The sequence below is a fragment of the Tupaia chinensis genome, unplaced genomic scaffold (assembly GCF_000334495.1).
Source record: "Tupaia chinensis unplaced genomic scaffold, TupChi_1.0 Scaffold000270_2, whole genome shotgun sequence".
In the NCBI taxonomy this organism is placed as follows: Eukaryota; Metazoa; Chordata; class Mammalia; order Scandentia; family Tupaiidae; genus Tupaia; species Tupaia belangeri.
Genome location: NW_006159751.1, coordinates 5,099,815 through 5,125,541, shown reverse-complemented (window position 1 = coordinate 5,125,541; position 25,727 = coordinate 5,099,815). Strand labels below are relative to the sequence as shown.

General features: G+C 36.1%; 1 protein-coding gene across 1 annotated transcript in view; it reads right to left on the bottom strand.

Annotated features, from left to right (window-relative positions):
• SYCP1 (synaptonemal complex protein 1) overlaps nucleotides 1–25,727 on the bottom strand; it is a 127,434-nt gene that overhangs the window by 9,705 nt on the left and 92,002 nt on the right. The window contains exons 28-31 of the mRNA XM_027772295.1: nucleotides 25,165–25,239; nucleotides 12,531–12,590; nucleotides 7,932–8,111; nucleotides 2,933–3,076 (exon numbers count right to left, since the gene is read on the bottom strand). Coding sequence (XP_027628096.1) covers nucleotides 2,933–3,076; nucleotides 7,932–8,111; nucleotides 12,531–12,590; nucleotides 25,165–25,239 — 459 coding nt within the window. The remainder of the gene's footprint in view (nucleotides 1–2,932; nucleotides 3,077–7,931; nucleotides 8,112–12,530; nucleotides 12,591–25,164; nucleotides 25,240–25,727) is intronic.

Sequence of the window (25,727 nt, the reverse complement as noted above, 5' to 3'; positions counted from 1 at the left end):
TTCCCTAGCCATGTGTAGTGGCTTTCTAAATTCCTTTTCCTTTGCTTTTAAATGTCTGAATCATGAATCCCTGACTTCTCAAATAGTAAAAATCTAAAAGAGAAAAGAAAGAAAAAGTCAAATATATACAGTTTATGTTAATCCTCTGGAAGTCACTTCAACCAGTAAGGGTTGAAGCACTGAATCCTGTGAGTTGGAGGACAAGATCATTATTGTTCCTCCTGGCTCCAGCATGCCACACCAGGAACATGAGCATGGCTAACTGCCACAGGTCTGTAGGTTAGAGGATTGGTAGCCGCTACTTCACTTAAGACTAAACTTAACCAAAATTTACCAGTCAAGCTTTCCCTTGGAAGCTACAAGCATTCGAATAAGACCCCAGAGTTCCAAAGGAATCACTTCAGTTTTTGCCAGGCAATTGTTTTCTAGATGTAAAAACAGATACCTGGCACTGACTACTCTACCATCTTCCAAAAGTCATGTTCAACAACTGACTTTGCAATGTAATTTTTATAATAACTTAAATGTTCATCAAAATTTGACTACATCAGCTAAGAAAACTATAAAAATGACTTAAGTCATGTAATAATTATGACCAATGAAACTCACTGTGAAATGTCTTTTCAGGCTAGTTTCACCAATTATGTGCAGTTCTACTGGGTTGTCAGAAAAGTCATGACATATTTTTGCATAGAAAAACAGGAAAAATACATCATGACTTTCCTGACAACCTAATATAATGCTTACTATATTTCTTGTGTTGCAAAGTTGTAATGCTCCTTTTAAAAATATAATAAAATTTGAATCATTCTGGATCTCGGATCAGCTAAGAAAAAGGTCTAGAATTCAATAGAAAGAGCAGGAATTACAATTCTTTTAATTCTAAAATCTAATCAAGAAAAAGTCCAACTTAAAGGTAGGGACAAGTTCTGAAATATCAGTAATAATGCTGACTGTAAATTGAAAGGTCAGACCACAGTAACACTGCAAATTCAACCAAAGAAAGATTACACTTGAGACTAAACTGGTGAAACAGAATTCTATGACTTTTTCTAAAACACTACTGACTTATGTTTTGTCTTCCAGATTTAAGGATTTTTGTTTTCTTTTGAACTGTTGATAGGTTCAGCAATTTGTTAAAGAATTTTTAAATTCAAACATAAACTTTTCTCCCTTCCTGATCCCTTTGCAATTGGAAAATATTTGTGAGCACTCTTATTTTGTGGCAGAATGGCTATTTGCATAATTTCAGTAATACAATAATATCTGTTACCTTGAATCATAAATTGAATTCTTATGGGGGCTTTGTGCAAATAACAGACCAAATTGAGATTAATCTAATTTTTTTTAAATAAGTTAGTTTAGACCTCTCTTCAGTAAAAGGGAAAATGGAGAGAGAGAGAAAAAAGTTTTAGAAGGAAATTAGAGTGCACATGTCACTAGATTCTAGCTTTGTCCATATTTTAAGATCTTTTGTGAATCAATAAAATGTGAAAGAAAAACTTCAGTATGAAAGAGAGGGAGGGGAAAGAGGGAGGATAAAAATGGTAAAAGTATGCTTAATTGACAAAAAATGAGAAGCTATTTGCTGATAATAAATTAAACTAAAATTTTCTCAATAAACCATTATAATACCTTTAGAAAATGCTGACATATGTAAATAAAGCATAATTTGTGACAACAAAAAAAAATGTCCTACAGGAAATAGCCTCCTTCAACATGTTCTCTTTGGGACCAACATGTTCTCTTTGGATTAAGGCACTGCACCCCCCACATGACTGATCATGGTTTGAGTCCTGGACCCGGTGGCTTAAAACTCACGCCAAAGAGATTAGAAGAGAAGGAATTGTGGCATGGTCTTCCTCCCAGGGGGTTGATTTCTTGCTTTCTGTCTCTCTGTCTCTCTCTGTGTTCTCCAGCAATTGCACGTACCCTTGCATGTACAAGGCAAGAGATAACTTTGTTTTATCTACAAGATTTTTGCCTAGCAAAAATCTCCCTCAAAAAAAAAAAATTTTCTCTTTCCTAGTAACTCTTTTTAAAAATTTATTATTATTATTATTATTAATTTGACCAAAGAAAGATACAGAGTGAGAGGGAAAAAGGAAAAGTGAGAAAGCAAGTCGCTGGGTCCAGGACTTGAACTGCAGTCAGCCACATGGGAGTCCAGCACCTTAGCCACCACACTACCTGCTGGCCCCTATATTAACTCTTCTTTTTGGAGAGGTTTTTGCTACAGGGAGCATACGATCGTCAGAGAGACAGAGTGAGACAGAGAGACAGAAAGTGAGAAATCCCCCCGAGGGGCGATGGCCACACCTCAATCTCTTCTCTTCCATTCTCCTTTCAGGATCTTGGGCACGCACGCACATGCGCCTGGTGTGAGTTTAAGCCACCAGGTCCAGGACTTGAACCGCAGTTGACTACATTGGAGTCCAGCGACATAGCCTTTACACTAACTGCTGGTCCCCTGATATTAACTCTTAACAGATAGAAATGTTATAGTTGTCAACTAATACCTTGATATTAATATCAATAAATGATGTAAAGGAACATGTGTAATATGTAAAATAGGGGGACCCTGAAAAACCAATTAAGCTACTGCAATATTTAAAATATTCACATCATATCTTTCTTTTAAAAAATGTGGGAAGAGTCCTTTATGAAACTCTGTTGGAAAACAAGACAAGGATCATCTCATGTGCCAGTATCCTTTATCAACTATTTTTAAAATGCTGTTTTCTGAGATTTAGAGGAAAATTATTTGAAATCCAGTTTCTCTAAAATGCTGCTGAAGGTATCTATGATAGTAAAGCTCTACTGTAGTTGAATATTGTAATAGTAACTGGTATGTATACATATTACACATATTACATCAAAATATAATGTAGACAAATAATAAACAAACACAGGCTATATGAAATATTTTTACCAAAAGATCTGTAGTTTCTGAACTGTCTGAATTAATATCAAAATCAAAGACCATTTTCCTCTTTTTATTACTTTCTTCAATGGGTATATTCTTGTTTTCTCTTTGCTGTATTTGCAGTTTTGTTGGTGTCTTCACTTTATATACCTATTCAAAAATAAAAATAAATTATCATACTAAATAAAAGATACATTATTAATAAGTTATTTAATCAATAATTTCAAAGCAATTACATTCTTTAGCAATCAGAAATCTCCATTATTATTGTCAAGTATGTAATATACAAATTTCACTCAGATGTTATTCAGATGTTCTTATATCAGAAATATTTCTTTAAAAAATTTATAACAGCAGATTTTATCTCCTTTTTTGAAAGTTTATTTTGAGAGAAAGTAGCAGGTCAGAGACTGTCATAGACAGATGGATACCCTCAATAGTGTCTCACCATGCCATGATGTCCCTTCCCTAGCCTTTCGGGCAGCTCGGATTACAGACACATCTGTGGGTGCAACTGGAATAATCAGGTAGACCCAGGATCTGAAGCCCACACCCTCCCACATAGATCCAGTATTGCACAGCAATGTCCTACCATCTGTGCCATCATGGCTGGGCCAATAGTTGGTTTTCTTTGCCCTTCAAAAGAGAAAGAAAGAGACAGAGAAACAGAGAGAGACACTACAGCTTCAGCAATCAACATGCAGAAAAACCCTAAGTAAGAGCAAATAATTATAGGAACTTTGCTCTCTCCACAAAACTCCTAGGTGCTTTGTGAGAAATATATTTGCCTTTTTTGTTGGTAAAGGAATTCACATTAACATTTAGTATTCTATATTATCCCATAAATTTTATCAATTAAAAAAAAGCATCTTTAAAAAACATGATCACGGGGAACCAGCAGTTAGCGTAATGGCTATGTTGCTGGACTCCCACATAGTCGACCGCAGTTCACGTTCCGGACCCAGTGGCTTAAAACTCACGCCCTATAATGAAAATCTCTCAAAAAATAAATAAATAAATAAAAATAAAACCATGCTCTATGACATCAACAAAAATGGCAGAGTAAGCAACTCTAAAAATTCACTACTCTTTAAAAGCAATAAAATTATTTTAAGAATCGTCAGGGGACCAGCAGTTGACATAATGGCCAATCGAATCCCATGTAGTCCACTGCAGTTCGAGTCCTGGACCCAGTAGTTTAGACTCACTCTGAGAGAGTGTGTGTGTGTGTGTGTGTGTGTGTGTGTGTGTGTCCAAGATCCCAAGAGGAGAATGGAGGAGAAGGGACTGCAGCGTGGCTATCCCCCCTGGGGGGTGATTTCTTGCTTTTTGTCTCTCTGTCTCCCTCTGTCTTTCTGGTGAGCACACACACCCTATAGCAAACACCTCTCCAAAAAAAAAGAAAAAAAAGTCAGAATTAGCGTTTTTTAGAACTCAAAAAATTAAATAAAGGCTTTCAGTAACCTAGAGTGTTTTATTTATTTTTAAATGATTGAATCTCTGTAATAGCATCAAGATTTATGGTATCTAAACTCTCCCCAATCCCATGCCCTGTGTTCTAGCTCTGTATTAAAAATACCATTCCTAGGGACCAGCAGATAGCATAATGGTTATCTCACTGAACTCCCACATAATTCCAGTCCTGGACACGGTGGCTTCAAACTCTTAAAGACACACACACACACACACACGCACACACACAGCATTCCTGGTACAATCTGGCAGTCACAAGATAGAACAGAACATAATCAAAGCTCAAAGCTTTTTTCCTGAATAACTGTCATTATTAGATCTATCTTCTGGTTCTCTAGAGGACCCTATTTACAAGGAAAGCTGTACTTGATCTTACAGCTCACTCATTGTAACAAGACTTCTTTGTTTTATTTATTTATATTTTCTTTGGAGAGGTTTTTGCTATAGGACACATGCATTCACCAGAAAGACAGAGAGAGACAGGGAGACAGAAAATGAGAAATCAGCCCCCCCACCCCCCACAGGGGGATGACCACACCACAATCCCTTCTCCTCCATTTTCCTCTTGGGATTTTTGGGCACACACGCACATGCTCCCAGCATGAGTTTAAGCCACCAGGACTGGGACTCCATTCTCCTCTCAGGATCTTGGGCATGCACACACACACACACCCTGCATGAGTTTAAGTCACCAGGTCCAGGACTCGAACCGCAGTCAACTACATGGGAGTCCAGCAACACAGCCAACATGCCAACTGCTGGTCCCAAGAGATAGATATTGTTAAAATAAAAACAAACATAAATTATAGAATTGAAAATATAATAATTGAAATAAAGTTATTTCACTATAGGACTTCAACAACATATCTGAGTAAGCAGGAGAATTCATGAACCTGAAGATAGTTCAAGTGAAATTATCCAGTCTGAGGAACAATAAAAGAATGAAGACAAATGCACATAACCTCAGAGACTTATAGGATACTATCGAGCTCACCAATATTCACATAATGAGAGTTACAGAATAACAATAGAGACACGAAATGTGAAAGAAATATTTGAAAAAAAAATAATAGCTAGAATCTTCCAAATTAAATGGAACATCAATTTAAACATCCAAGAAGTACAACAATTACAAGGAGGATAAACTCTGAGAGAACTATACCTAGACACATAACAAACTGTCAAAAGACAAAGACGAAGACAAATTTTATCTGCAGCAAGAGGGAAGCAAATAACTATGCATATATTTGGTCAAGTACTAGAATTTTTTTCTTTTTTCTTTTTTTTGGAGAGGATTTTGCTATAGGGCACGTGTAGTTGCCAGAAAGACAGAGAGAGACAAAGACACAGAAAGCGAGAAATCACCCCCCAGGGGGGATGACCACACAGCAATCCCTTCTCCTTTCTCTTCTCGAGATCTTGGGCATGCACGCACACACACCCAGCGTGAGTTTATGTCACTGGGTCCGAGACTTGAACCATGGTCGGCCACATGGGAGTCCAGCCACACAGCCATTATGCCAACTGCTGGTCCCAAGTATTAGAATTTTTAAAACAACACTATTCATAAAAGTTCGATCAGGAAACTACCAAATGTCCATACACTGTGGTATAGTCACAAAACAGAGCATTATACAGAAATAAAAACGGGCTACAACTTCAAGCAACGATATGGATAAATGCCACAAGCATGTTAAATGAAAGAAGTCCAGACAAAAATACTGCATGATTCCATTTGTAGAAAATGCCAGAACGGGTACATCTAACACTGAGACAGTAGTGTGTTGGAGAAGAGACTAGTGACTGGTAGGTGAACAAAAAGCTCTTCTGAGGTGATAGTAGTATTCTATGCTATAATCCATGTGATGGCATTAAGGTTAGATTTGTTTTATACTCATAAAAATATTCAAATTGATTACTTAAGATCTGTGCATTTTGGGACCAACAGTTAGCGTAATGGCTATGTCGCTGGATTCCCATGTAGTCGACCACGATTTGTGTCCTGGACTTGGTGGCTTAAAACTCACACCGGGCGCATGTCTGTGCGTGCCCAAGATCCCGAGAGGAAAACGGAGGAGAAGGGATTGCGGCGTGCCCATCCCCCTGGGGGGTGATTTCTTGTTTTCTGTATCTCTGTCTCTCTCTGTCCGTCTGGCGAGCACACTTGCCCTATAGCAAAAACCTCTTCAAAAAAAAAAAAGATCTGTGCATTTTTCTCACCAATATTTTAATAAAAAGGTATTTAACTTTTTATTTATTTCTTCCATGAGAGAGAGAGAGACCCCCCAACTTAACGGTGCAATCTACATACAGCCTTCAAGCTAGCCTCAGATCACAGGCATGCACATGCCTGATATACCCAGAGAACTCTCTGTACTTGATCCAGCAACCTTCCCATGTGGGAGTGCCTCACGGAGGGAGTACCTCATAGAGTATCATATTTTACTATTAAATCGCTGGCTAAAAAAAGGTTTCTGTTTTGTTTTTGCTTTTTTTAAGTAAGCTCTTCCTTTAGTGGAAAAAATTTCAATTCTGAATAATATGGTAGGAAATATAACTGAATATTTTAATATAAAAACCTCTAAGCTATACAGTTCACTAATTTTCACAAAGTGAATAATATTCTGCATATATCTATCAGGGTATGAGGACTCATCTTTTTCCTCTAAAATTATCAATTGGGACACAAAGCTGGGTTAAAAATGTTTGTAACCTCTATTTAGAAGAAAGCAACCTATAATTGGTGCCAGATTCTTCCTTAGGGATTATTAAAAGGTGGTAGGACAGGTCCTATGATCAACAAGCACCTCTCTCCTTCCCAGTTATTTTAAGGACACTGACAGAAAACAGCATGAAATTTCAGTTTAGAGGAATGGAGACAGGTTGGGTTATTACTCTCCTTAACTCCCAAGACAAGTGAGGCAGGAACTCCAACAATGTCCTTATAAAAGCTAGAAGTGCCTTTAAGGAGGGGCAACTGATAACTCATTGCCTAGTTGAATATGAACCTGTATTTGTGTCTAGCTGAACAGAATAAAAGGTAATTAAAGTGAGATAAATGGCAGAGAGAAAACAGGGGTCAGAAGTAAACCATTTTGTATTGCCATTTAATGTAGCAAGGTTGTATATACCCCATGAATTAAGGGGAAATGTGGAAGATAGCTAGAACTAAGTCACTTTGCTAATGGCATCTTCCTGATGACTGCTAATTAAAGGACTCCATCAGCAAGATGACGTGGCGTAAACAGCAAAGGGAGGTAACTGGCATGGTTCTGTAAAATGTCTATAATCAAACCAGATTTCTTACATCAAGGAATCTGTAAATAACCAGTAAGTTACAGAATCTGCCCAAAATGCCATTAAGTTGTGGACAGCAATAGAGGAAAAAAATGAAACCATTCATGTTGATACCTCAAAAACCCTGAAACTTCCAAGAAGCAAATTGTGTGTGTGTATGTGTGATGCCAAATAACACCAGAACTTCCTTTATTTAAAATAATATTACTATTACCTTGAAATTTTAGCCACCAACCTTTGGTAATGGTGTAGATAAAGTACTTTTAGCAGATGTCCACAAATAGTCCCTTTTATCTTTGGACTTGCCATTATCAGTTGATGTGAAACTTCGAGATTTATTTTGTGAAGGAACTACCTTAGAATCAAATTTTCGATAGCTAGTTTCAGGTGTTTCCAATAAAGATGTCTGTGTCTTCTGCATGGAACAACAAAAGTTAATATAACCATCATTGAATGTCATTTTAATTAATTAATTATTTAAGTGCAGCAACTGGAATTAATGAAACTGGAAATTACCCCCTAGTTTACTATTGTTTAGTCTGAGTAAGTTACACCTATCCCTCTGTCATTTTACTTGCCCATTTCAGATAAAAATAGTACCTATCATCCCTGTCTTCACAGAGCTACTATGAAAACAGGTAAGATATTTCAACTTTCCATTTGACCAAAAGTTGAGGATTCTCTTTTTTAAAAAAATCCTATTCCTGATGGCAAAAAAGTATTTATGATTCATTCCATACCCTAAAATACAGGTGACAATTTATTCTCATCTTCATTCATTCTCTTTTGTGCATTCATACTTCCTCCCTCTCACTTTAAGCATTTTCCTACCCACCAGTCTCACTTGTCTCCAAAAAAGGGGATTTTTCAAGTGGAAAAAAATGAGAAAATGATATTTACTTCTACTCAGAAAGTAAATAAACTACAAATTTACTCTAAATTTACACATTATTTTAACTCAGTTTTCTCAGTTCTCCTTCTCTAAAACGTTACTGATTTTATGGACATATTTTTCCAAAAGGCCTGAGAGGCCATTTAAAGTCACTGCGCCACCTTGTGGTTATATGCAAAAATTGACATTTCTTGGGTAGCCTAGAAGAAAATGCTCTCCAATTTAAATAATACTGAACTTGGGCCAGCCCATAGTGTAGTAGTTAGGGGAATCGGATCCCACATAGCTGATCGCAGTTTGAATCCCTGTCTAGCAGCTTGAAAAATACACCAGGTACATGTGCATGCATGTCTAATACCAACAGGATGGAGAACTGAAGACAAGATTGTAGCATGATCATGCTCTACTAGGAGTTGCTTTCTCTCCATGTTTGTCTCTCTCCCTGTCTCTGTCTCACAAACCTGTGAGACCCGTAGCAATTCAAAAAATTACTGAATTATCTTTCTTCATAATACATGATGTAAATATTCATACTTCTTATAAGTTACATTCTTTTCTGAATGTTTACATATCCAGTGATGGATATATACAGAAATTCACAATTTTCTCTCTTGTATTTTTTTAAACAAACACTTATATGGGAGTTACAATGTGCCAACACTATTTTAAATGGTTTACAAATATCATCTCTTTTTTTAGTTTTGATGTAGGGCATGTGCACTTGCCAGAGAGAAAGAAAGGAAAAATGAGAAATCACTCCCCATAATATATGGCTATGCCACAATCCCTTCTCCACGATTTTTCTCTTGGGATTTTAGGCACGCATGCACAAATACCCAATGTGTTTTACAAGCTTCTGGAGTGAGACTCAAACCACTCTGTCAGTCAGTCATGTGGGATCCAGCTGCCTTAACCTGGTAGTTAAGGTAGGTCCATGCCATTGGCTGGCCCTAATCTTCACAATGTTAGGAGACTGTTACTCCCATTATCCCTTTATAAATGAGGAAATTGAAACATGAAAAAGTTAAATAACCTATCTAAATACAGAACTGTTTGGTAAATTTAATGATTTTATATATGAGGCTTGTGATTTTTCAATAGTGTTGGAATAAAGTACAGGATTTGATTTGATTTGCTAGGGCATGTATACTCACCAGAAAAAGAGGGAGTGGGAAGCATAGGAGAAATCCACTCCCCTCTCCCATAGGAAATGATCACACCACAATTCTTTCTCCAGCTCTCCCTCCTTTCACAATTTTGGATTTGGGGCACACATGCACATGCACCCAGTCTGTTTCTCAAGCCACTGGTCTGGGACTTGAACCTCATGGCTGGTCAAATGAGATCTGGCTGCTGTAACTACCAGACCACAGTGATGGCCCAAAGCACAATATTTATTCTTTTTAATTTTTAATTTTTTTAAGTTCCCCCCCCCCATAGGGCACATGCAGTTACCAGAAACACAGAGAGACAGTGAAGGAAAGTGAGAAATAACCACACACACCCTAGAGGGGTGGCCATGCTGCAATCCCTTCTCCATTCTCCTCCTGGGATTTTGGGCACACACACACACATATGCCCAGTGTGAAGTTGAAGCTGCCAGATCCAGGACTCAAACTGCAGTCAGCCATGTAGGAGTCCAACACCTTAACCACCATACCACCTGCTAGCCCCAGTACCATTTTTTGTTGGTTTGTTTCTTAAGAGATTTTTGCTATAGGGCACATGTGCACACTGGAGACAGACAGAGATGGAGAGAAAGTGAGAAAGCACACCCCTCAGGAGGGCTGGCCATCCCATAATCCCTTTTCTTCCATTCTCCTCTTGGAATTTTGGGCATGCACACACTCCTGGCATGAGTTTCAAGCTGCCCAGTCTAGGACTCAACCTGTGGTCACCCATGTGGGAGTCCAGCACCCTCACCTCTAAAGTCATCTGCTGACTCCCCAGTACATTTTTTTTAAGCATTAAATTTCATTTCTTTTACATTTTTCATTTTCATACCATATATATCTAGACCCCCAAGATAAAATATATGGCATTTACTAATCTACTTGATAAATAGTTACAAATGATGAGCATATTTTATGGAATTATATATGAATCAAAACATCTCTACAAGTGATATGTATTTTCATAATATGAATACATTCTGTATTTAGACAACAATATCAGAGATTGACCAATTTGTTTATCTGCATCAAACACTTCGCACTAAGACTACCTCCAACCTTACTGGTTAATTTTGTCATGAGGAAAATTTCTCCAAATAAGTTTTCAAATATCATCTCTTTTTTTAGTTTTGATATAGGGCATGTGCACTTGCCAGAGAGAAAGAAAGGAAAAGTGAGAAATCACTCCCCACTGTATATGGCTGTGCCACAATCCCTTCTCCACCATTTTCCTCATGGGATTTGGGGCACACATTTATCCAGATACTAACACAGTATTTGGACAAATGAAGCGCTGAATATTCATTCAGATTCAATATTTCTTTCCTTCTCTTTCTTAAATCTAAATGCAACAAAACTGTTAGCATTGCTTATATCTAACAAGTGAAATATTTCCAAACTATTTTGATTGTCAATTTCAGTTTAACTATAATAATCAACCTCTCTGGAGGCTTACATGAGGAGTCTACATCACTGGGTATAAAGAATATATTTAATCATTTTAACCAAAAATTGGTTAAATCAAAATTCTTCTGCAGTAATCCTTACCAAATAGGTTAGAGGCTGAGGAGTACTTTTCTGCCTCCTATCTAGCATTCATTTTCATAAGTAGGAAGCACCACTAGGGTAACATTCCTAATAACTCTCTGCCTCATTAGGGGAAGAATGATGAACTAATGTGACTAGTAACTTTTTAGAAACTGAGCACTTAGTGTACAGCCAGCCACCTTCTTACTCCTCCTGAGAGTCAGAGGAAGCACATTTATTCTGCTCTGCCCTATTATGCCATAAATTTTACAAGAACAGACGATCGAGTGAGTAGAGTTGCCCAATTCAAGCTCTACCTGTCTAATTGAGATTTCAGGATTAAGAAATCCTCTTGTAGGAACAAGCAGATGGTATAATGGTTATGTCTCTGGACTCCCACATAGTCGACCACAGTTTGAGTCCCAGACCTGAGGGCTTAAAATACACCAGGCATGTGTGCTTGCATGCCCAAGATCCCAAGAAGAAAAGAGATTGTGGCATAGCCATCCCCCCTGAGGGGTGATTTCTCACTTTCTGTCTCTGTGTCTCTTTCTGCCTCTCTGGCAGGCACATGCCCTATAGCAAAAATCTCTCTAAAAAAGAAAAGAAAGAAGAAATTCTTTTGCCTTCAAATATAAGCCACATTCTCCAATATTATTTATCAAAAGTAAAGATATAATTTTGGTTCTCTTTTGCCTTTCTCAATTGGTTCAGAATTAAAGTCAGAAAAACAGGATGTCATTGATTCTGCCATCTAAAACCCAAAATTTTATATACTCTAAACAAAAACTTTAGAATTTTTAGTAAAAAATATTTTACCCCAAACTGAAAAATTTTCAAGAGAGAAATATAAAGTATCTAATTTAAGATAACATTAGTTCATCAAGAAAATTATGACGTATTTTTCTGGTTTTCTACGTAAAAGTGCATCATAATTTTCCCAACAACCCAATACTATAAGAATTACAGGGTAAAACTGAAATCTTCTCTAAATCTTCAAATGACAAATGTTTTAAAATTTTTAGCTAAAGCTTTTGAGTTAATAAATAGCAAGAAACAATTAAGGAAATTCAATTGTATGATACACTTAAATGTTATCTTCTTATAAAAAAAGAATTATTTCTAAGTATATGTTAGAAAAGGAATTGTCTTATAAAAAAAGAATTATTTCTAAGTATATTTTAGAAGAGGAATTGCTTATTAAAAATAAATAAATAAATAAATAAATAAATAAAACTCTTACCTTGCCTTTTTTTTCCTTGAGAGTAATTGGATTTTCTTTTGTTTCTCTTTTGAGTTCTTCCTATTTAAAAAAAAAAAAAAGACTATCAAGTACATACATAATCATTGCTATTATCACAAGTGAATGTTATCATCAAAAACTTTTCTAATAAATATCACCAAATAATGACGACTAACATCCCAATCTCATAAAATAATGAAAAAGAAAAAGGGAAAAAAATTAAGATATTTTCAACCACGGTATTATTTGTTTCAATTACCTTTGCTTTTTATTCTGATCAATCTCTAGTATGTATCTCTGGAATCCTGAATACTTTTTTTCAAACTCTAAAATTCTACATCCTAATTTTTTTAAAAAAGGTTTTCACCATAGAGTGTGTGAGCTCACTGGAGTGAGACAAACAATAAGAAAAAGTGAGAAATTACCCTCACCCCAAGGAGGGATGGCCACACCACAATCCCTTCTCAATTCTCCTTTCAGGATTCTGGGCACATATATATATACATGCCCAGTGTGACTTTCAAGTCACCCATTCCAGGACCTGACACATAGTCGGACATGTGGGAGTGCAGCACCTTAACCATCACGCCACCTACTGGCCTCTCAATTTTCTAATTTATAAAATGAAGTGATGGAACAGATTATAGGGTAAGGGGTATATGTAAGTAACTAAACCATGAAGTAACTATTATGGGCCAGAAACAGAGTTAGCTTTTTCCCCTGTGTGTTGAACAAAAGTGCATTTCAGCTGGATTTTGATGACACAGGACTTTCAGTATGAGAGAGAGATAAGGGATTAAAATTTAAAAAGCTGGAAAGCAAAAATAATCACATGAATAAGTACAGAAAAGTATACAATACTTAGAAAATAATCTATAACTTTTGCTAATTTGTATAAAGAAGTACTCAATAAAAACAGTAAGGTGAATTATAGTCAAAGTGAGAAGAGTAATTTGCTATGCTAGAGAATGCATTCAATAGGAAAAGGGAAAGTTAAACCTGACCAACAGATATGAGTATGTAGTATGTCTGCAATATGACAGCCAACTATAAAACAGAATTACTACAACCAATAACTAGGATCAAAGTTGAGAAATCAAGAAAAAGATTGCTCATAAAAGATGGGCTGCAGAACTAGACAGTAGCACTACTTAATACAAAGCTCTGCAAGGTTGACTCACATGGGAAGGTTCCATATTTGTATGTATCTGGAGATTCCCTAAACACACCAGGTAGGCACATGCCCATAACCCAAGGCTGACTGATGATGGGGTGAATCATGGCATGAAGACTCTGTTAGAGGTACCTGTCTCCCTCTTTCTCTCTCTCTCTCTCTCACTCTCTTTGTCTCTCTTGCTCATGGAATAAATACTTTTTTTAGGGCATGTAAACTTGGCAGAGAGAGAGAAATTATCCTCCAAGGTGGGGATGACCATGCTGCAATCCCATCTCTTTCATGCTCCTCTCTGCATTTTGGGCATGTATGAACACACACCCAGGATGTTTTTCAAGTCACTGGGTTTGGGACTCGAACTGTGCAGTCAATCAGGTGAGATCCAGTCACCTTAACTTCCATATCATCTTCTGGCCATAAAGCTTTTTTTCTTTTTCTTTTTTTTTTTTTACAAAGATTCATTTCATCTATGTAAATATAAAGCTCAAGTTAAACAAATATGGAAATCACATCTAAAGTTTAAAGTAAGCATTTTTAGAAATCTTGCCAATGCAAAATAATAAAATAAATATTAAGGTCATCTATGCAAAGAGAGATAAGATAGTATTAGACTTATTATTTAAAAATATAAAGGTAACTAGTAAAGTAAAAGACTACATATACCCTTCAAATCAACCAAAGTAAGACATACACACAAACACACACTTTAAAGAATAAGAAATGAAATTAGTATTAATATGTAATGAAAAATATGATGATAAAAACATTATTAAAATACATACCATACTGATGATTAGTTAACAATAAAAATTTTTAAACAATTCCTAGTACTCAAAGACAAAAAAACCTGATTAAAATTATTAAACTCATTCAAAAATTGGTAAAAGATGTGAATAATCAGTTTTCCAAAGACATACAAGTGTCAACAAGCATATTAAAAAATGATCAACATCATTAATCATAAGAAAAATCATAGCCACAATGAAATATCATCTCATATACATCAACACGGCCACTATCAACAGCAGAGAAAATAACAAATCCTGAGGAGGATATGAAGAAACTGGAATTGTTATACACTGTCGGTAGGAATATAAAATTAGTGTAGTCACCATGACAAACAGATAGGGGTCCTTCTAAAGATAACAGAATTATCATATGATCCAAATCCAGATTCTAGACAGAAATACAAAAGAATTCAAGGCAAGATCTCAAAGAGATACATGCACACCCACATTCACTATAACACTATGTACAACAGCCAAGAGGTAGAAGAAACCCAAATATCCTTCAAAAGGTGAATAGGTAAGGAAAATAATGGTATATAAGATTTAAAGAAGAACTAATACCAATTACTTCCAAACTATTTCAAAAAATTGAAGAGGAGGAAATTTTTCCAAACTCAGTCTTGAGGGCAACATAACCCTGATATTAAAACCAGACAAGGACACAGGAAAAAAAAAAAAAGAAAGAAAGAGAGAGAGAGAGAGAAGAGAAGAGAAGAGAAGACTACATGCCAGTATCTCTGAAGAACACAGATGTAAAAATTCTCTGCACAATACTAGCAAGCCAAATTCAACAGCACATTTAAAATAGTATTCCCTGTGATCAAGTAGGATTCAATCTTGGAGCACAAGCATAGTTTGATAATGTATACATCAATAAACACAATATATCACATTAACAAAATCAAGGACAAAGGTCAGATGATCACTTCAATAGAAAAAAGCGTTTGATGAAATTCAATAACCCTATGATAAAAACACAACAAATCAGGCATTGAAAAAAAAAAATCTCAACACAAAAAAGGCCACATATGACAAATCAATAGCTAACATCATACTGAATAGGAAAAAATTATATATATTTTTTCTATGATATGTAGTAAGGAAGACTGCCCACTTTTACCACTTTTGTTTGTTTGTTTGTTAAGAGAGATTTTTGCTATAGGGCATGTGCATTCGCCAGAGAGACAGAGACAGAAAGCAAGAAATCACCACCCCTCCCCAAGAGAGCTGGCCACACCACATTCCCTTCTCCTCATTCTCCTCTCCAGAATCTTGGGCATGCATGCATATATGCCCAGTGTGACTTCTAAGCCTCAGATTTCAAACTTGAACCAATTTCAACTACATCAGAGTCAAGTGACATGACCATTATGCCACTTGCTGGTCCCATACTTTTACCACTTTTATTCAACATAGTGCTGGAAGTCTTAGACTAATTAGGGAAGAGAACAAAAGAAAGAACATCCAAATTAGAAAAGAGAAGTCAAATTGTCTCTGTTAGAAGATAACATATTACATACAAAACCCTAAAGACTCCTCACACAAAAAAACCTGTTAGAACAACTAATTCAGTAAAGTTGCATGATATAAAAACAATATACAAATGTCAGTAGCGTTGCTATATGCCAATCACAAATTGTTTTAAAAGAGAAATCAAGAAAGCAACCTTATTTACAAAAACTACTTAAAAATGCCTAGGAATAAATTTAACCCAGAAAGTAGATGATCTCTACAATAAAAGAAATGAAAAAAAAAATATAAAAGCAGCTCATGTTCACGGGTTGAAAGAATTAATATTGTTAAAATATCCATACTATCTAAACCAATCTACAGATTTAATGTAATCCCTAACAAAATACCAATGACATTCTTGAATGGAAAAAACAATTCCAAAATTTGCTAAGGAACTACAAAAGACTTCAAATACCCATAACAATCTTGAGCAAAAGATCTAATATGGAGACATCACATTAACTGACTTCAAAATGTACTACAAAGCGGTATTAAACCAATCAGTAGCCATCTATATTTGAGTTCCGAATGGCTACATTCAGTGATTTTCACCACTGAAGAGCCGCTGCCCAGACTTCACCCTCCTGCTCACCAGTCTAGCCAGGAGCCAGGATAAACCAATCAGCAGCCATCTGTATTTGAGTCCCAAGCAGCCACATTCAGGATTTCCACCACCGAGGACCATCTGCCCAGATTTCACCGGTGTCCTGCTCCCCAGTCTAGCCAGGAGTCGGGTTAGAGCACCCTACTTATTAACTCTGTCTCTATCCATCTCTATTTTTAATTTTTTTTTTTAAACTTAGTTCTCTGCTACTCTTTTGTCTTCCTACTTCTTTCCTTTTTCCTTGCCCCCATAGGATAAACCTATCAGCAGCCATCTACATTTCAGGTTCTAAGTGGCTATATTCACACAGCACTGTTTTCATTTTTTAACCAAAAATTTTTTTCTTATTGTTTTTTTCTTCTTTCTCTTTTTCTTTCTTTCCTTCTTTCTTTCTTTCTCTTTTCCTATTCATTTTCCTTTTGTTTTTACCTTTCTCACTGTTCTGCTCAGCCTCCATACAATGATTTTCTAGACAGGTCTAGCTGCTCAGTAGCAAAATATCTGAATACTTTTAGGGTCACATTAATCCTCAATTTTCATTAAATCAGTTTTGCAAAGCGAGAAAAATGGTACTGTTTACAGACGGCTTCATGTCCTTCTGCATTCCTCTGACTGCTCAGATTTAACTCAAAAAAAAAAAAAAAGCAGAAAAAAAACTATAATCCATCAGATGATCACAAACCACCACAGAGGCATAGAAATATGAGAAACCAAGAAAATATATCTCCTCTAATGGAAAAAAAAATAACTCCTTCCTCCCCAAAGAATACAAGGGAACTTTTACCATATGATCCAGCAATTCTACTCCTCGGTATCTACCCAAAGGACAGAAGGACTCTTCATTGGAAAAGTGCTTGCACATCATTGTTTATTGCAGCACTATTCACGATTGCTAAGACATGGAACCAACTCAAATGCCCCCGTACAGATGAATGGATTGAAAAACTGTGGCACATATACTCTATGGAATACTATTCAGCCACAAAGACCAACAAAACCCTGGCTTCTGACAGAAAGTGGAAGAATATGGAAGGTTACTGCTGAGTGAGGCAAGCCAAGATTTGAAGGAGAGACATTGTATGTCCCCATTTAATATATACCAAGTGTCTGCACTCTGAATGAAACTGATTGACTAAAGGTTGTACAAACACAAGAGATGGGTGTGAATGCCAGATGAGGCTGTGTGTGGAGTGAGGCCTAAGGAAGGACATTTGGAGAAGGGATACGGAGGTAGAGCATTGACGGGGTGGGGAGGTGTGGTGTTATCAGTTGAAGATATTTTGATCAACAGGACTGGGGAGAAATGTTCACATATTGAAATGTTCACATTGTAAGCTAAACAATGTGACTGAATGTATATAAAAATTTTTTAAAAATTAAAAAAGAACAAAAGAGAACTCACGGGAAGTGTCAGGTAAAGAATTTAAAACATTCATAGTGACAAAGCTAAAAGAGTGCAAAAGAATAAAGACAATGAACTCCAGAAGATGCAGGAGACAAGAGACACCAAGTTCCAAGAGGTGAGGAAGTTCTTGCATGATCAGAAAGAGGAGATACACATCATTAAAAAGAATCAAATGAAACTGTTAGAGATGAAGACTGTGATACAGAAAATCAAAACTTCCATTGAAAATATCAAAAGCAGATTAGATTATGCAGAAGATCAAATCTCAGATGTAGAAGATAGACCCTCAGATCTAGAAAAATTCAACAAAAAGACAGAAAATAACTAAAAAAGCAAAAATAACATATGAGTAATACTAGATATCATTAAATGCCCAAATATCCAGATCACTGGTATCCCAGAAGGTGACGAAACTAATAAGGGCATTGATAATCTATTCTATGAAATCCTGGAAGAAACCTTTCCAAATCTAGAGAGGCACTCAACTATCCAGACCCAAGAAATACAAAGGATCCCACAGAAAATTGACACAAGAAGATCTTCCCCGAGGCACATCACAGCCAGATCGACCAAAACCAGAGATAGATACAAGATACTAAAATTGAAAAGAGAGAAACATCAAATTATTTTCAAAGGATATCCCATAATATGGCTAATGTCAGACCTCTCCTCAGAAACAATGCAAGCAAGGAAAGAATGGGAAATTATATTCAGTGTTAAGTGAAAAACAATTTCAAGCAAGAATATTATACCCAGCAAGATCAGCTTCCATATAGGGGAAAATGACAAAAAACACCTCAGATAAGCAAAAACTGAAAGAATTTACCAACACCAGACCAGCTCTCCAAGAAGTGCTGAAGGGAGAATTATACCAGGAAAACTAAAGTAGGACACACAGAAATAAGAGTACAAGAAACAACAAAGAGAATGGCCAGTCTAATGGTAGTGACAAGCCTGGAGTTCAATGTTAACTTCCAGAGTTTAAATGGAAAGATCAGACCACAGTAACACTGCAAATTCAATAGAAGAGGGATTAATTACGTGAGTCTGAACTAGTGAAATAGAGTTTTTTTACTTTAGACTAAAACATTATTGATTTTTTTCGATGCTTTTAATCTCCATATATAAGGATTTTTGTCTTGAACTATTGATAGGTTCATCTACCTTCTATTTTAACTGAATCCTAACCTTTTTCCTGGCTTTTGAGTTTTAAGCAAATTTCTCTTAACATTTTTTTATTTTGATTCATTAAAACTAAAACTTTTTTGTGAAATTTAAAAAATGCACTAAAAAATACCTATCAATACCTATTTAATGACTGCAGTAAGCTATATAGCCCCAGTGAGGTGCTACTTTATAGTATGTTCACTTTACTCACTGAGGTTTATGCCTAAAGTCAGACATGCCTTCATAACTATGTATATATCAGCTGTGTTTGCCACTGAATGTTTAAATTAATTAAGATCTTTATGAATCAATAAAATGTGGGAAAAAGCATACTACAAATCTATAGTAACCAAAACAGTGTGGTATTGGCATAAAAACAAATAGGCTAATAGAACAGAAATAAAGGACACAGAAATAAATTCATGTCCATAAATCAACTTGAAAAATGGATTAAAAAAAAAAAACTGGCTGGTTATATGCACCAGTGTTCCTGGCTGGATAGAAGATTGGAAGAAATACCACACACACACACACACACACACACTCCTGCTGTCTCTTTCCAATGAGTACACACTCCCTAGAGCAAAAATCTAAAAAAGAATAAAAGAAAGAAATATAATCAAGGAAACTAACTGGGGCCAGGACTAGTAGTTAGCATAATGACTATGTCGCTGAACTCCCATGTAGTCGACCGTGGTTCGAGTTCTAGACCCGGTGGCTTAAAACTCACGCCAGGCGCATATGCGTGTGTGCCCAAGATCCTGAGAGGAGAATGGAGGAGAAGGGATTGTGGCATAGCCATACCCCCTGGGGGGTGATTTCTTGCTTTCTGTCTCTATGTCTTTCTGGTGAGCGCATATGCCCTATAGCAAAAATCTCTCCAAAAAAAGAAAAGAAAAGAAAACTAACTGGAGCTGACAGGTGGCATGGTTGTTAAGGCATTGGACTCTCACATGGTCAACCATGGTTTGATTGAGTCACAAACCTGGAAGCTTGCTTCCTTGCTTTCCCTTTTTCTCTCTGTGTGTCTCTCCGGTAAAAATTTTAAAAGAATAATAATAACGAATGAAATGAAATAAACTAGTTTAATTTTGAAAAAGAGAAATTAACCTATTAGAGAATTAAGACTCTCAGATTAGAGTCAATTAAGATTATTTTTAAAAATGGGACAAAAACATGAGGTAAACAAAATACATAAAGAAAGTGAGGGTCACAAACAAGAATAACACATAAGGCTGACTTTGAGACCAAAGTACAAAGATAGCGATACCTTCTCAAGAAACAGTTAATTAGGATAAACTTTTATACTTTTATACCACAATAGTATTCATCAAAACACATAAACTATATCAGTTAAGAATTCAAAAAGAGAAAAATAATAGTAATAGAATGCTTAATTCCTTCTATCATGTGGCCATTAATCAAACAGGAAAAAAAATAAGAACGTTAAGGTACATGCAAATAAAATAATGCAGTAAATCAAACTTCTTGGTAAAGATGGTAAAATAAAACCAAGTGACAAAATCTTCCACCTCTCAAACTAACAAGAAGGAATGGAGAGAGGAAGAAGAAAGGGAAGAAAAGAGAGTAGTTAAGAACTGGCAAAAATAAATTCAACAACAGAAACATACAAGTTGATGCTACAATAATAGGGAAACTCAACATGAGAGTTAAAATATACAGTTACACTGATTTGACTCTACTCAGTGTGACACCTAACCCTATTACCACTTGTGTAGTAACAGTGAAATAAAGTAAACACATATAATAAGAATTATATATACTTCTATCTACATACAGACACATTTCTATATGTGCACATGTGTGTATGTGTGTGAAGATAAATGATCAGAAAAAAACACAATGCTATGCAAACAGCAACTTAGAATTATTCCTTGAATTATATATGTGAATTAAAAAGAAGTTATTAAGATTTGTCAATAAAGAGACCAATAAAAACCAAGTCAAGGAAGTAATTAGACCAATAGCTAAGTTCTAACGAATACAAGCTGAGAGCTGAAAAAGTAGACAGTATTATAAGCTATTCTTTCTAAAAGTTTGATGATTAAGAAAAGAATATGGATAGCACAGTAGCTTAAAGAGCAGATAAAGGTTTTATATATATATATATATATACACACACATACACACACACACACACACACACACACACACTCCTGCTGTCTCTTTCCAATGAGTACACACTCCCTAGAGCAAAAATCTAAAAAAGAATAAAAGAAAGAAATATAATCAAGGAAACTAACTGGGGCCAGGACTAGTAGTTAGCATAATGACTATGTCGCTGAACTCCCATGTAGTCGACCGTGGTTCGAGTTCTAGACCCGGTGGCTTAAAACTCACGCCAGGCGCATATGCGTGTGTGCCCAAGATCCTGAGAGGAGAATGGAGGAGAAGGGATTGTGGCATAGCCATACCCCCTGGGGGGTGATTTCTTGCTTTCTGTCTCTATGTCTTTCTGGTGAGCGCATATGCCCTATAGCAAAAATCTCTCCAAAAAAAGAAAAGAAAAGAAAACTAACTGGAGCTGACAGGTGGCATGGTTGTTAAGGCATTGGACTCTCACATGGTCAACCATGGTTTGATTGAGTCACAAACCTGGAAGCTTGCTTCCTTGCTTTCCCTTTTTCTCTCTGTGTGTCTCTCCGGTAAAAATTTTAAAAGAATAATAATAACGAATGAAATGAAATAAACTAGTTTAATTTTGAAAAAGAGAAATTAACCTATTAGAGAATTAAGACTCTCAGATTAGAGTCAATTAAGATTATTTTTAAAAATGGGACAAAAACATGAGGTAAACAAAATACATAAAGAAAGTGAGGGTCACAAACAAGAATAACACATAAGGCTGACTTTGAGACCAAAGTACAAAGATAGCGATACCTTCTCAAGAAACAGTTAATTAGGATAAACTTTTATACTTTTATACCACAATAGTATTCATCAAAACACATAAACTATATCAGTTAAGAATTCAAAAAGAGAAAAATAATAGTAATAGAATGCTTAATTCCTTCTATCATGTGGCCATTAATCAAACAGGAAAAAAAATAAGAACGTTAAGGTACATGCAAATAAAATAATGCAGTAAATCAAACTTCTTGGTAAAGATGGTAAAATAAAACCAAGTGACAAAATCTTCCACCTCTCAAACTAACAAGAAGGAATGGAGAGAGGAAGAAGAAAGGGAAGAAAAGAGAGTAGTTAAGAACTGGCAAAAATAAATTCAACAACAGAAACATACAAGTTGATGCTACAATAATAGGGAAACTCAACATGAGAGTTAAAATATACAGTTACACTGATTTGACTCTACTCAGTGTGACACCTAACCCTATTACCACTTGTGTAGTAACAGTGAAATAAAGTAAACACATATAATAAGAATTATATATACTTCTATCTACATACAGACACATTTCTATATGTGCACATGTGTGTATGTGTGTGAAGATAAATGATCAGAAAAAAACACAATGCTATGCAAACAGCAACTTAGAATTATTCCTTGAATTATATATGTGAATTAAAAAGAAGTTATTAAGATTTGTCAATAAAGAGACCAATAAAAACCAAGTCAAGGAAGTAATTAGACCAATAGCTAAGTTCTAACGAATACAAGCTGAGAGCTGAAAAAGTAGACAGTATTATAAGCTATTCTTTCTAAAAGTTTGATGATTAAGAAAAGAATATGGATAGCACAGTAGCTTAAAGAGCAGATAAAGGTTTTGACTTTTTAAAGTGATGATAGAAATTTTATTCATGTTTATTACCTAATGTGTAAAAACTGAAGACCGCTGAGGGTTTAATCAAGAGCAGCAGAGAGAGGGCCAGATGTTATAGTGCATCAGTAAAATATGATGCTCTGCAAGGCTATCCATGAAAGTTCACAGTTCAAGTCTGGAAATATCCTTGAGTACAACAAGCACACACACATCCATGGTCCAGAGCGGATAAAGACTAGGGGTGGATCAGAGCATGGGGATCAGATAGGGGATGCTGTCTGCCAGTCAATCAGTCTGTCTCTCTCAGAAAAAGAATAAGTAAATAAAATAAATAAACAAAAAGAGCAGAGCATCAGAAGGACTTATCCTCTATTGAAACAGTAGGCTAAAGGTAAGAATGAATGTTACTGCTTTAGGTGAAACTTAAAACCTTTTATTTATTCCTTTAACAAATAATTACTGCTGGGGCCAGCAGGTGACATAGTGGTTAAGGGGTTGGACGCCCGCATGGCTGAACATAGTTCAAGTCCCAGACCTGGCAGCTTGAAAAATCATGCCAGGTGTATGTGCACACATGCCCAAAATCCCAAGAGGAGAATGGAGGAGAAGGGACTGCTGCATGGCCATTCCCAATGGGGATTAATTTATCACTTTCCTTCTTACTGTCTCTGCCTCTCTCCTTTAAGCATACGAGCCCTACAGGAAAAAACCTTAAGGAAAAAAGAAAATACTTACTGAAAAGTATAAAAATTTCAAAGTCCTGTGCTTGAAGGAAAAACAAAGATAAATAAGATATGATCCTAGCCCTTTAAGAGTTTACAATATAGGGGACCAGCAGATGACTTAGCACTTATAAAGCTGGACTCCCACATGGTCGACCACAATGTGAGTTCTGGACCTCAGCTTGAAAATCACACGGGGTAGGACCAGCAGATAGCGTAATGGCTACGTCGCTGGACTCCCATGTAGTCACGTCAGGTGCATGTGTGTGTGTACCCAAGATCTCAAGAGAAGAATGGAGGAGAAGGGACTGCAACATGTCCATCAGTCCTGGGGGGTGAGTTCTCGCTTTCTGTCTCTCTGTCTCTGTCTTTCTGGCAAGCACATGTGCCCTATAGCAAAAACCTCAACAGGAAAAAAAAAAAAAAGAGTTTACAATATAATGTAAAACACCCGGTGAAATAATTATTTTAATATAAGACTGAAGGGTTATAAGAATTCTTAGATACAATTAGTTCATATTTGCAAAATGAGAGTATCTGTAAGATTTTCCAGGAAAAGGATGAAAGGAATTAAATGCAGAAAACAAAGTAAACAAATTAACAGAGGCTTCACATTCAAAGTGTATGTTATCTAGGCTGTCAACAGAGAGATTAAGAAAATGGGTTTTGGGGAACCAGCAGTTAGCATAATGGCTATGCCGCTGGACTCCCACGTAGTCGACCACGGTTCGCGTCCTGGACCCAGTGGCTTAAAACTCATGCCGGGCGCGTGTGCGTGCGTGCCCAAGATCCCGAGAGGAGAACGGAGGAGAAGGGATTGCGGCGTGACCATCCCCTCTGGGGGGTGATTTCTTTCTTTCTGTCTCTATGTCTCTCTCTGTCTGTCTGGCAAGCACACGCGCCCTATAGCAAAAACCTCTCAAAAAAAAAAAATGGGTTTTAAAGTCATGAAAAATAGACCTAAATTTGAATTTTAGCCATTTTTTCTTCCTTATATATGATTTTGAAAAAATAACCTAATTTTTGTAAAGATTAATAGGTAAGTATAATATTGTTATAAGGATTAAACTAAATGTAAGTAGGGTACTCAGAACAGTGCCTGTCATATGGAAAACAAAAATAAAATTAGCATTTTTCATGTAAAAATATAAATCAATTTACCTTGTAAACTACAAAACACTAGGCAGATACGTCATTTTTTTCCTGAAATATGATGAAGAGCTAAAGCACACATCTAAATATACAAGCACTTTTAATACATGAGACAGTATTTCTGAAATACTACAGTATATTGTAAAGCATTTGTATTCTAAAAAATACACTTATATTTATGTGTTTGGAATTTAAATGACAAAATATGCTATGTACTTCTAGAAAAAAGCCTAAAAGTAAAAACCTGTTTCCTCATCCCTGATTACCAAAATTTATCAAATTATTTTTCTAACATGTTACTTTTATGAAAATGCAAAGTTGCACCTAAATGTTACAATCATTTTATCTACACTGCGGCAAAACCTACCTTTTCTTCTCTTTCTATTTCAAGTTGCTTCTTAACAGACAAAAGTTCGTTTTTGAGACTGGATAGTTCAATCTCCTAAAGAAAAAAAGATAAAATTTATAAAAAACTTCCGTGTATTTCTCAAGATAATGAAAATGTAAGCTAGTGCTTCAAGTAAATCCAGTTTTATAGAGGAATAAATTAATTCAAAATACATATACTTTAAAAATCTACTGATAAGGGGGCTGGCAGGTGGCATGGTAGTTAAGGGCACAGGATTCCCACATGGTTGACCACAGTTCAAATCCCAGAACTGGTGACTTGCATTCTCGGTTTTCCTCTCTCTCACTCTGTCCCTCTCTGATCAAATTAGAACTGATTCATTAATTTAATTACAGTGGATTGTTCTTTTTTAAAAAAGCAAAGTCTACTAATAAGAATACTGCTAGTTAAGGGACCAGCAGGTGGCATGGTGGTTAAGGTGCTGGACACTCCCACGTGGCCGACCACGGTTTGAGCCCTGGACTTGGTGGCTTGCTTTCTCACTTTCCTCTCTCTCTCTCTCTCTCTCTCTCTCTCTCTCT